This window comes from Amblyomma maculatum, chromosome 9 (assembly GCF_055883805.1).
Source record: "Amblyomma maculatum isolate TAMU_Amacu chromosome 9, ASM5588380v1, whole genome shotgun sequence".
NCBI classification, from domain to species: domain Eukaryota; kingdom Metazoa; phylum Arthropoda; class Arachnida; order Ixodida; family Ixodidae; genus Amblyomma; species Amblyomma maculatum.
In genome coordinates, this window is record NC_139352.1 from 12,756,183 (window position 1) to 12,769,493 (window position 13,311).

The following is a 13,311-nucleotide window of genomic DNA, read 5'->3' on the forward strand; positions in this document are numbered from 1 at the left end:
TCAATTTTGTTCAGTTATATCTCAGTGACGCCATTGACACCTATACAGTGCACGCAAAAAGGATTCTAGCTCCTTCACATTTGATCTGAAATATTTTTATAATCGTGATCGACTCTCAAACCTGACGTAAAAAATATGACTACGGCTTTCTTACCTATGGTAGGAGCTGTTCTCTTAACCGATTATCAAATAAACCTTAACTGACTTTCATGGTTTTAATTTTTAAAAGCAGAATTCGCGATTCCTTTGTCGGGAATAAGGATGTAATGTTTTCCTGCTCTATCTAGCAGGGACATGTAACCAATAAGAGACAGTCATAAGTTGACGTGTCTCATAGCCTAAGCCGCTCTCGGACGTTAAACCGCAAGTACCAGGATTAAGAAGAAAAAACTGAAGTGACCTGCGATATGTTCACAATACATCTGAATAATACTATTTAACTCCGTACTCTCTCTTAGCAGATCAGCTGCAATGATGTACAATATTCTGTGAAGTGTCTACACTCGTCTTCTTTATATCTTATGTGTGTGGTGTCATCGTTCTCAAACTATATGAAACATGTCCGCGTTGTATAAAGGTTAGGCATCCATTTTGGTGCCCGCGAATAAAAATTAGAGGCAGTAAATGACAGCTGTGGACGAATGCTTAGCATCGCTATATATAAACAATGAAGGCTTTGAGTCGCGTAACCTAGAACCCATTGAAGCTGCGAAACCATTCGCATGCTTGGGTTCCAAAAAATGTTTTTATAAGTGCATTTGGCTCAGCCGAATTCTCTGGAGCAATATTAGCGGGTGGTTCGTCTCATAGGCAAACTGATCCTATTATATGGCAAACAGAGGGCCATGACTCACAGTCTTAAGACTGGCATCATTTTAGATTCAGGGAAGACATGAAATGAGGGCATGGACCCAGCAGAAATGTACATTGAGACTGAGCTCAGTGCCCCCTGTTCAAACTTATAGTGAGGGGTGGCTTGTTGATGAGAAAATACATTGGATGCAGAAGGGTTATGAAACAAAACTGTTCTCATTTATGAGTTGGTTCCTGAAGTAAATGGCTGGCTGGGGTAAGTTTTGTGGCAACACATCAATAGGCGCATCAATTTAACTGATAATCCGGAAGCAGATATTCTGACCATAACGCCCTTCACAGCCGCATACCTAATGACAGAACGATAAACCATTTTTATTCTGTGACTCGGCACTTAGCGCAACTGATGGTCTCTCGTTCTACATTCAATTTTGTCCTCCCAGGTCACTGTAGTGAGCAATAACGCTAACATTCGCAGTTATTCTTCTCGAAGATTGCAATGTAGTGGCTGCAGCAGAGACTTACCTTCAAAAGAAAAAAAGAAAAGGTCGTGCCAAAACTGTGAGAAGGTCAATGAAATAAAAACAAATTTGTTATCTTTGCATACGTACATCGATATTAGTCGCTTTATTTAACGATGTCCTCTTTAGGTTGCCATAAAAGCTCCCCAAGATGCCCGTGATGACTGAAAAGATGAGAAAACACGTTCGGACAAGAAGCGTGACGCAAGTTATGCCTACTGTCATGAAGGCGTATTACCCGCTGCATATAGATTATCAGAAAGGAGGTTGGGAACGCAGCGGTGGTACTTTATCGTGCGCGCAAGATCGCAAAATGGCACTTTTGCTTCAGCGTCGAGAGCTACAACAAATCAGTAAGACGTCCATCTCGTGAGTAGTTGGCTTGATAGGTTTTTGACGCGATATTCGGCTGTATCATTGACCCTAATTTGGACAAATTCTCTTACTGTGTGAAATGCCAGTACACAATCAAACATCAAGCCTGAGTAATAATTACTACTTTATTATATGCTGAGAAGACAGTGCTTTTTTATCAAAGTGTATGCTGCCTTTTGAGGATGTTGTGTGAGACAAAGGTGCAGATACGGCTGTGCAACGTTCGATAGGAGAGTCCATAAAACATTGCTTGAAAATTATCGCGCGCCATTTTGTTTCCTTTGTTTATTTGTCCAGTGGCTTCTCCCCACTTCCGCTCTATTTATTCCATCGTCCATATTTTACCTTTGAGGTGAGCCTAGGCGCTGAAGAGCTTTTAAATTATTCTTTTAGCAGGTCTTTATTCTGAAGAGCTATATCAAATTGGAATTTGCTACAGACAGTATTGTGTGCATCACGTCATATATATGGTTGACTGTTTACGGTAGAACCTTTGTGTATTCTACTATTCGCCGATTTTGCCTGTTTCGTAGCAGCCCCAAATTTGCTGTATGTAGGGGTCCTATTTTGCTCCTCCTTTGCTTCTCTCTTCCCCCCTGCAGTACCGGAACAGGCATTGTAAGGACAGCGCGAAAAAATGAATACATAGAATACCTAGAAGTAGATATATGCACTTATAACAAAGAAGCGAATAAAAAATAATAAAATAAGAAAACATTCATTATTTGCGAATCTCTTTCTTAAAGCCGCTTCACTATACTGCATCGCCATTTGTGTCCTCACCAGATCGGCATATCCCTCCAGACGCGTTGGTATGCACTTTTGGGCCCGACATCAAGGCCGACACTGCGTTTCCCGACGACGGTCTGTGCGACTACACTATCTTGGAAGAGTTGCCCGTGACAGAAGCAAAAGACTTGAGCGGCCCCTACTCTTCCGAGGTGCAGCATTTCATCGACATGGCTGCGAAGCATAGGAGGACGGAGTACGGAGTAGCATTCGACAGCGAGTGAGTTTTCAGCCCAGATGCTACATATGATGCTCATTGCATCCAGTAGGAACAGTAACTTACTTCTTGAAGCACTGCCATTTTAAGTGGTTCCTAAATTATTGCAGAATGAGCCCACACATGGTTACTAATATATTTATTGAATTATTTATTATAAATATTACTACATATTTGCAAACGGCGACTGTTCACTATGGTAGCGGAACTCTAGGAGAACACTAAAATATGCTCGCCCTTACCAGGAGAGTATGAAATAGAGAAGTCATGAAGATGACACTAACGGAAATATGAAAATCGTTAATTTTGGAGGGAGAAGTGTTCTCTTAGACACATTCCTGATTTGTAATTTACCTAGATTATTCTGAATTCTACTAATTCAATATCAGTGAAGGCGGGGATGCATCCCTATTATAAAAGAGCAAAGCAAGATGAGGTTGTGTTGGGAGAATAATTATTTATTGTTAATTATAAATGATTGTAAATTATAAATTAGCCTTCAAGGGAGAAATGCTTGAAAAAGGACCTCTGCACAACTACACCGCTGTCAAGATGGTCAGTCTGTCGACGAGGACACAATCTATTCAAGGACACATTTAAACAGCGCTTGACGTTATAGCAGGACATTAGCATGGCGTTAGCATGACGTTAGCATGGCGCTAGCAGTGCTGGTTCCTGTTCGTAGCCGCCTTCCATTCACACTGTTCCCGATTACAGGAAGTTGCCAGACTTGAAGGAGGAGATAGTGAGAGAGAAATTGTTAGAGATGAAGCATACGTGAGGATTAAGGGAGGAGAGGAGCTCGTGAGCACATGGGATGGTAGACTAGGCACGAAGTGGGAAAATCGGCATTGGCGATGCCTACGAGACAGCTGCCGGGGGAGGCCAAATGCAAAATAAGCGACATCCTATAAGGCGAATGCGCAATCAGTCGGCGTTTGGGATACAAACCTATAAGTAGCAATGCTGAACCTAGTTCACAAACCGGTATGTTGAATAACACAAGAGCTCATGAAGCGCTTTGCGTCCGAATCCGAGGGGAAAGAACGCCCGTGAGCAGCGCTTGCAAAGCGTACAATTTAAGAACACGATGCAGCTCGGAAGCGCTCGGCTCGCGAAACATCTGCATGCATAGCCGTGAATGTTGTCGACCCGTTACCCCGAGATTGACAGTGCGGGATGTTACGCGAAGGAATTGTTGACAACTAATTTATCATTGACACACTCGAGTAACAGGAAATGGTCATCAAAAGCATTGAGGTTCAAAATATCGCGCGGCAACTAGCGCTGATTAAGCGCTTATTTCACCGGCACTTATGGGCGTTGTTACATTTGGGTCGCGAGCTCAACCCACCGCTGACGCCAGTTGTTAGGTTTGGGGTCGCGAGTGCCGGGGTTGCGTACCGCTGCGGCGCGCGGCCTCTCGGTAGCGTTGGCCTGGCGGCTCCGTGGACGGCGGACGGCATCAAAGGTGCCAGCAAAGACGAGGCGTCTTCCAACGAAACAACCTTTACTGTAACATCAGGAAGAAACGGGCAGTGAAGCTGACCCGGAGAGAATACAGACACACTCACACAGCTGGTGTCTAGCGTCGTATCAACGGCGCGTCAAAGTAGTCTCTCTCCCAGCGGAGTCGGCCGCTGCTTTTTATAGGTTTTCCCGTTCACAGGGAAAGGGTAAACCCTCACAGGAAAGGGAGAGCCAAACATGTTGGTTCACGACGAATGACTCAATCGCAGGTGTTCCGACCTCATCTCCTCCACCTCCTGCAGACAGGAGAGGGCGACGCACTTTCCCTCGATCTCCAGGCTTGGCCAGCTTGTGCACACACACGCACGCACACACATTTGGCGCGTGGCAGGAACACGCTGAGACTTGTCGGCGGGAGGAAGCGTTGCGCGGCCGATGAACGGCGTCGAAATGGCCGATCCGCTCGCGGTTCTGCCTGTTGCTATGCGGTGGCCGCGTCAGCTGTCCCACTTCTCGGTGGAGAAACGTAACAGCGTCAAACGACACAATTTTAGACCAAGTCAAACCAAATGGAACTTCCTTATTAGTTATCTAATCTTGGCTTTGCCGCTCGGCTGGAATTTCGGTGGATGTGAAATATATTTACTCACGTATGCTATGCAATCTTATCGTGCAATAATGATTCCCTTGTGGTCCAATTTAACCTGGAGCTTCAAGTGCGACCATCCTGCATAGACAATCCTCGTTTTCCCATACTTTGCATCTTCGCTTTGAACAAACGAAGTTGAAGATTTTATTGCGAAAGCAATACTACTCTAGGTTTCGAGCCTTCAGCATGACGCGGCTGGTAGCCACGTCTTACCCACGTGACACTGTGACGTCACACCCCACGTGGGCTGGCAGGAGGTGCCAACTTGGGTCTCTCGTTTCACATGGGACGGTTATGTCAGAATCAGCCTGCTATGAACCTGACATTCACTTTACCCCTATAGACCACTAAGGCACGTTCATACGGGTTGGTTAAAGAGGGGCTTTATATGTGAGCTGAAGAAGAAGAAAAAGAGAAGAACGCTCGGTCACCCGGAGCTAATGCTTTCGCTCAATATTTGGTTCAGCATTGTTGAACCCTTGTAATTTTTTTAACACCACACGGTCGCATTTAAACATTTCACTTCGTGTTAGCGCTTGATAACAATGTGATAAGAGCTACAGTTGGTGCTATCAAGGGAGGGTCCCCTTGAAGGAAAGAATTGCGCCCAACATTCTTCTTCCTCCTGCCCACACTGATCGGTATTTTGCTGTGTTTATGTATCTATCGCCTCTGTTATGAAATAATTAGTGATTTTTGCACGCAACTCGTTTTTTTTTTTTGTAGATGACAACATCAAGCTTTAGGAAACGAAATGTGTCTGGTGCGAAAATAACCTGGCCTCCTGGAATTATGTCACTGAAGTAATCCGATCAAAACGGCGATACCATAGTTTCTCATTGGACTTGTGTGAAAACGTTGTGATCAGCGATGACGCACGCGAACAATGCACTGATAAAATTATCATTTCCCATTTCCACCATCCCAGGGATAAGGACCGAATGAGAGAAATTTTGAAGGACCCTGCCACGAAGAGTCACCTGGACAGCTTGTTCGAGTCAAGAATATTTCACTACGGCTATATTAATACTGACCCATATCTCTTCGATGCACAAGCAATGGCCGACGTGCTAAGAATACTAAAGGTAAGCCGAAATGCAAGAGTCGCGTCTGCGCAAAAGAAAAAGAAAACATTAGTGGTGATTTTTAAATGGCATCTGGGACACGGCGAATTTCCACCGGAAATTTATATTATGTGTAGCAAGCTTGCATTTGCGCTTACCTCGTCATGCAATGCAGTGGGACAGTTCCATATTTGCGCTTGCTTTAGCTTCCAGAAACTTTTGATTTTCCGAATTGTAGGCAATGCAGTGATGCCCGAAATATCTCATTATCTTGCAGGCTGTTGTAAATTTGTTGGCAGATAAGAAATCTGCTGATCGGCCGATCTACACAATTCTGGCCTCTACGTGGTCCCATCAGTACGACCAGGTGTCAGCGGTAGACGCAGCAGCCGCTTTCAAGTATGTGCACGATGTTCATTCATTCATTCATTCATTCATTCATTCATTCATTCATTCATTCATTCATTCATTCATTCATTCATTCATTCATTCATTCATTCATTCATTCATTCATTCATTCATTCTGTCAGCCCGTGTACGCTATTACAGGAGTGGAATATTGAAGAAATGCACATTCAAAAGGAAATACATTTCCCAACTTCTGACATCTGACAAGAAACACTAGGAAATGAACTGGACATAAACAAAAATTTAATAGTAAATAAGAAAACGCACATGCGGAGGAAGAAATATTACAGTGATTTATTATGGTTCCAGGTGTCAACTCAGGCTTTCTAGAGAGGCATCGAGAGAATTATTTTTTTACAATAGAATCAGGCAGCGTGTTCCATTCTTCAGTAGCTCGAGGAAAAAGCTTCATGGCGAGAAGACTGTAATTTAGCACATTATAATTTAATCGTAGAGAAATCGCAAAAAGCGAAGTTGGCGCAAACACCTGCCCCGGTAGAGTCGTTAGAAAAGCTTGTTCTCTCGAATCCTTAGCCATGTAAAGAAGTTCAAACAGATATTTTGTTTGCTCATACTGAGCTTTTAGTTGCAATTCGTACGACGTTATGAGCAACCGTCAAGGTTAAAATAGACGCTCTACTGCTTTACAAGACATTAACAGTTGCTTCGGGTTAAAAATATGGACGGTACTGTGCGAGAAAAAGCAGAGGTTTCTTAAACCTATATTTCTGGAACCAAGCATTATATACTGTTGATATATAGAACGGTATAAATTCCTTCTTTCTTTAAGGGGGGGGGGGGGGGAGGGGGGGATAGCAGGAAAGTGAAATCGGTAACCCCTACATTTAATTTAATAAACAGAGCGCAGAGGTCCTACATTCTTACGCAAATAGAATAGTAGCAACATTTCAATATATAGTATCTTCTGCTTAAAGAAATATATATTTTGCGTCACATGGAATTAGTTCGCTTTTAAGACAAAAAATCTAATTTAAATATGCAATTTAATCAATTTTTGTGGCACAGCTGGTCTCAGGGATACCCCTCGTATTGGAGAAGAGGAATATGTACTATTGTTAGTGGCTGAGATTTCCAAACATTATAAAAAAATATAAGGCAACTTCGTTTTTTATGCTGTAAAGGATTTTTAAAATTGCCGCTCATTTTGTCATTAAGCAAGAAAAATTCGCCGCTATAATTATGTTATCCTGTTCCGCTTAAAGTTTCGCTGCAGAAAACACACTAAAAGCGAATTTTGGTCTTGTTGCATGAAAACAATTTTCATACAGCGTATTTCGGCCCAGATTAGGCAATAAGAAAGTTATTCAAGTATGTGAGTTGAACAGCGTCCCAAATTAAACTATAGGAACTGGTTCTGTGAGATGCAGGGCAAGGGTAAGTTTTCGCAGGTTTTGTGGCTTCTTGTTGTGTTATTGATGCGTGTTGTGACATTGTGCCTGGAAACTCGCAGAAGTAAGCTGGAATAAATGTAAGCGTCGCGTAGGTAGCAATAAAATCGGAATCATATGGAGAATAAAGGCTGTTATTTCGTCGGCGAAGGTCCCGTAATGCCTTTCATCTAAATACTGATTCATACTCGTTTTGGCAAATATTTCATTCCTAAAGAGAGTATTGCAACGACATTGATGGTACCTTCAATGTGTTTTGTTAACAGTGCTGTTCCAGCACCGCGAAAAAGATGAATTGCTGTATGCTCGGTTTTTACTGGGATGCGCGTAGGAACCTCGACTTTGACCGCAATAGGCAACGCTTCGCAAAGTGCGAACCTTCTCCAAAGAAACACATTTTCTAAAGTTAGTATGCATTAATCGTAACAGAACATCGACTAGCAATTATTAATAATTATGCATCGCTTATTTACAAAAATTCTTTTTAAGGCCAGAATATTACGTTTTGCTTACGATTCTTCTTTAGCAAGGGGAGCACCAGCTTCAAGGTAATGTAAGGATTACTTAGTTTTGGGGTGAAACAGGTAATGTGTCCGAAAAAATATGTGAAAGAGCTTACAAGAGCAGTGAATATCTCTTGGTTCAGGAGCAAGTAGTAAGAGTACTTGCCATGGGGCTGTCGAATAACAACACATTTGTGCATTTCGGTGGTCATCTTGATGACTAATAAATTGGGTCATATAAATATCTCTTTACCTTATAACCCTAAACAGCATATAATATTCAACATAGGGTTCATGAGGTCTACTCTAACATAACCCTTCCCCTTTCGGCCTCTAAACGAGAGCGAGAAATAGCCTCTCGTAACAAGGCACGTATAGTTCGGGCATCTCAAAAATACTAGCTAAGATGGGAACACAAATGTGAAGCAAATAATCTGATTTTCTACGTTTTGTATGAGCATGTCTTCTTCCTTCTGTCTTCGTTTTCCAGAAGAGTCTTTGTGCCGGACATATATATTTCCAAAGCGCATCTTGTGGAGAACGACAGCAGGTTCAATGACTGCATAATTTTGCCGGCCACGTTCATGGCAGCAGGCGGTGCTCTCGAAAGCAACGAAGTGTACTTCTTCAACCTGGTAAGACAGATTTCGTTCCAGTTGCGTGCAGAACGTAGAGGGAGGCAAATTTAAAGCGAGTGCAGCCTCGGAGGAATACAGGCGGATCGAAACATGGCGGAGCTTTTAAAGCAACCGTGGGCCATGGCTCTCAGCCGTGACAGTACGTCGCCGAACGCTCTTTTTTCACGGTAGACATTCAAGCCGTCTTCACACGTTCACTCTAGGTTTTTTTCTGTTTTTTTCTAAGGGTGCTTGCGCTTCAAATCAAAATAAAATATTTTGGGAGGTAATATGCACATGAATGAATTGCGGCCAAATGAGAAATAGCGGGAATGTGTTTGTTCAAAATCTTGGTATCTGCGAATATATCAAATTGGACGCTTTTCCTACCGTTTCACGTTTGACTGCCTTTGAAGACCACAGGTCTTTCGCCGCTCCGCCTATTTGTTCACTGTGTGCCCGTCTTCGGGCACTAGCGAGGAGCTGAGCTACCTCAGTTTCTACTGCATCATAAATGAGCGTCACTTGATAGAATGTTTTTCATTTAAACGTGCTTTCGCTAGATCCTCCTTGGATACCCTATTTGCAACCTACAGTACCCAGCTGACGTTTCAGTCGTGATCTGCCTATGAGGAGTACTTCTGTCCGCCTCAGTCATTATCACTAACAAAGTCGCGGCCACCTTTTTTCACAGCACCATAGATTCTGCTGTGCACATTCTTTACGCGCATGCGTTAAGGCGAGAATATTTGGCAACGCGAAAGACTATAATTAACACCCATTGTTTCCGTTGTTTCTGTGGCGCAGAGGATTAGCGTTATGCTTTTGTACATGCAAGACAAAGGTTTGTGCCCGCTCCTTACTTTTACTTTTGCTGCCCTTCTTTTTAGACGAAGGATCAAGATCAAGAACTCAGAACTAAGTAACCGCTGGGGATGTGCTCCAAACTTGGCTGCATTAAGTAATGCTGTCAGGTCACAACTGCCACTTTAATCATTTATAACTGATTTTTTAACTCCGAAAAAACAGTCTCCTGCACTCAGCTTTTTTAACACAGAAAAATTGTGCGCCACGTTTTAGATCTCGTTTCGTTTTGCAGCCGAAATTGCCGTTCGCACTGTTTGCGCACGAGCCAGCAGGCGACAACTGCAAGTTTATTTCATACCGTCGCGCATGCACCGAACACAAGACCGCGCGTCAGGGAACAATACGAGCTGGTGGGCGAGTTGGTCTGACATATGTAGTGAAGCAGCGCAATGGCACAAGGCGAAAAACCTAGCCTCGACATGTTTTTTAGCGCGAAAACGCACAAAGTAGACGTGCCAGTACGTGTGATCGTTTCAGAGAAAGGCACGTGGCAGAAGAGCCTGGGGAAGTTTTTACAAAATAACCTAGCTTACCTAACTATTGACGACCCTTATCAGGTAAAGAAGTCGGGCGAAGTAATTGAATTTCTAAAAACTGACCAGGCCAAGCCATTCCGCGCATTTTCCATTGACGCGAAAGACCTATACTATACCATCCCTCATGACATGCTGTTAAAGTGCATTAGTGGAGCAATTGACGACTACGGAGCGGTAGCATTTCAGAATGCCTGTGGCATTTCTGCAGAGAGCTTTTTAGACCTGCTGCAAGTGTACCTTCAATCAACCTATGCAGAATGGTAAGGCACTGTTTTTATTCAAAAGAATGGGATCTGCATAGGATCTTGCATCGCCCCAGTACTAAGCAAAATTTTTCTTGCCAAGCTTGACCGGACACTTGAGCATTCGCTCATTAGCTCTACAGTTGCAAGAGTGTTCCGATATGTAGATGATTGCCTTATTTTATTAGACTGTGACCCGGCTAGGTTCGCTTTAGAAGTGAATGACATGTGCGCGATATTTTCTGAAGTGCTTTCGCCGCTGGAAATTACGCATGAAGTGGCTGTGAACCATCGCATTAAGTTCCTTGATCTGACCTTATATTTTACAGACTTCCATGTATGCTGGGCATTAGAACCTAGGAGTAAAAAGCCCTTACTTCCCTATAGCTTAGCCCATTCTAAGCTTGTGAAAAGAGGCATTGTGGCGTGATGCTTTCGAAATGCCATGAAAAAATCCTGTCCACACAAGATTGATTATAGTTTCTCTAATCAGGTTGACAGACTAGTAGCTGCAAAATACCCCCTTCATATTCTGGCGTCAGTAGCAGAAGGGATTTTGAAAAAGCTAAAAAGGGGGGGCATCGCTGTCCCTCATTCCAAACAAAGAAATCTGGCAGTAATACCCTATGTCCATGGTGTATCCCACAATTTGAAGAGAATAGGTAAAAAGGCTGGAGTTGATGTTTTTTCGGCACCCGTGAGACTGAATGGCTTCTGTGCGAGGGTAAATGGCCCGGATAAAATATCAGAATCCGGTCATGAATACAAGAAAAACACCTAGATGAAGTATGTGTCATGCCACGAAAACGTGGTGCATTCAGTCCCGTTGACGTGTGGTGGTTCTTACATTGGCCAAAATGGCCGTTGTATAAATGATAGACTTAGGGAGCATAGAAACAACGTTAAGAACGCGGCCCGCCACATAGGTATTCACTGTCGTGATTGTTCATGTTTTCCAGTCTTCATAAACAGCCAAGTAGTTACCAAGCACAAAAATAAACTTACACGAGAGATTATCGAAGCCTCTGAAATCATGAAGCTGGGTGATAATTGTATCAGCACTCCTTCCATAGCCATCTCGTTGAAAGAGCATAACTATTTGATATCGCATAATGGTTGTACACGCGAAGCGGTTGCATGCGCACTGTGGCTGGGTTGATTCTTTCCGCTCCTCTCTGTTTTTGTTTTTTTTTCGATTGTGCTAAAGTATACTTAGCATCAGGAATAAACATTTGTTGTCAGTTCAGCGCTGTGTTTGTCGCTTTCTTCCTCTGGCCTTGTGCCGTTGCGCTGCTTCACTAGATGCGTCAGGGAAAGTCAGTCTTCCTCCAAAACTACCTTATCTCATCCGCCCACCTGATTTTTTGGCTTGCCTTCTGTCGGATTGCACACAGCTGGTCTTAAAGACCATCGGTAATCTTGCCTTCGTACTAAACGCACAAGTTACACTCATTTCTTTTTCTCGAGTTTAACAATAATTTCATTTACTCAAGCTTGTTCCGTGACCCACTTTGCGTTCTTGATCCTGTCACGACCGTGCATCCGCATTTGCGCGCTCTATTGTTCGCCTGTGGGCATGGAAAAGTATTGTGAATATGTGGTGATGGTCCATTGGCTCTAAGTGAGCCTGTTTCCAGGAATCCTGTTTTGTAAGCCTGTTTTGCTTTGTGGACACCCTGCAAATGCCAAATTGACCCTGCCAAGAGAACGTCTGGAAAAACACAAAGAAACGTCCCCCTGCGGGAAATAGCAGGAAGTGCTTTCTTTCTTTTGTTCACCCTTCCAGTCGAGAAGTGCTATCCTCCAGTGATGAATGCCTCCTATCCAAAGGAGACGACAGAGTGACATGTCCGCTGACGTGCAGGACAAGAAAGGAGCATGACTCATACGGCCATTAAGTGATTTCCCGGGAATGCAGGAAAGATTTGCAATTGTCGAAAAGGGACAATGCTGGGAGCCCTATGCGGCGCGCACGTGTACTTGGGTTTCTGAGAAGTAAATCCACTTGCCGGAACCAGCTGCCTATCGATTCTTGGCTGAAGAATAGAAATGTACCTCCTCGCCGTTCCCAAGCTTTTCTCGCCAACAAGTGACCAGGCTCAACGAAACAATGCCGGGCCAGTCAGTGCTTCAGACCATCAGTGCAGTGATGTGTTCGATTGGATGCCGATATCTGAGGGGCGTGCCCTGGATTTGGTTGGTCAGCATCTTCAGAGAGGGGCTGGACATAGGGGGTTTTAAGGACGCTGCAGAGCACGAAATGTCGCTCTGGGCCCTGGGTAAACGGCTCATCCAGTCGCTTCTCGCTATGAACTCTCAACGCTTGCCATTTTGCTGATGTACCCTTCTTTTTCGTGTAAATAATCTTGTAAATAAGTTTCTCAAAGTGCCATTAAACCTGCTTGTACATATTTCACCAACTTCGAAGATTCAATCCTACTTCAACCCCGAGTCTCTGCACGCTACCAAGTGAAGGTCGGGTCGACATAGCCCCAGCGTCACGACAATCCTTACGTTTATAGGCCCCGCCGCGGTGGGTGGGTGATTAGGATGCTTCAAAACTAAACACGAAGTCCCGGGCTTTATGCCTGCCGCTGTTTGACGGCGGCGAAACGCAAGAGGCGCCGGAATGCTCTTGAAGAACCCACCCAAGTAAACATAATCCGGAACCCTTAAATCCGCTGGTCCTCATAGTTCACGTTACTTTAGAATGTTAAACATCATATACGATATAGTGTGCAATTTTAAGGCTACCTTATTTCTCTTTCCATAGCTCGCTACATATTCTTCTCAATTTAAGGTCGTCCGCTTGGGTGTCTATAAAGGCGCTA

At 43.7% G+C, this 13,311-nt stretch overlaps 1 protein-coding gene across 6 annotated transcripts in view; it reads left to right on the forward strand.

Moving 5' to 3' along the window:
• The window catches only part of LOC146178340 (uncharacterized), a 39,822-nt gene that overhangs the window by 13,031 nt on the left and 13,480 nt on the right, over positions 1-13,311 (forward strand). For all 6 annotated transcript variants that reach the window (XM_084579733.1, XM_084579735.1, XM_084579734.1 and 3 more), the window contains 4 exons: positions 2,496-2,718; positions 5,763-5,919; positions 6,176-6,297; positions 8,709-8,853. In XM_084579733.1, coding sequence (XP_084435859.1) covers positions 2,496-2,718; positions 5,763-5,919; positions 6,176-6,297; positions 8,709-8,853 — 647 coding nt within the window. The remainder of the gene's footprint in view (positions 1-2,495; positions 2,719-5,762; positions 5,920-6,175; positions 6,298-8,708; positions 8,854-13,311) is intronic.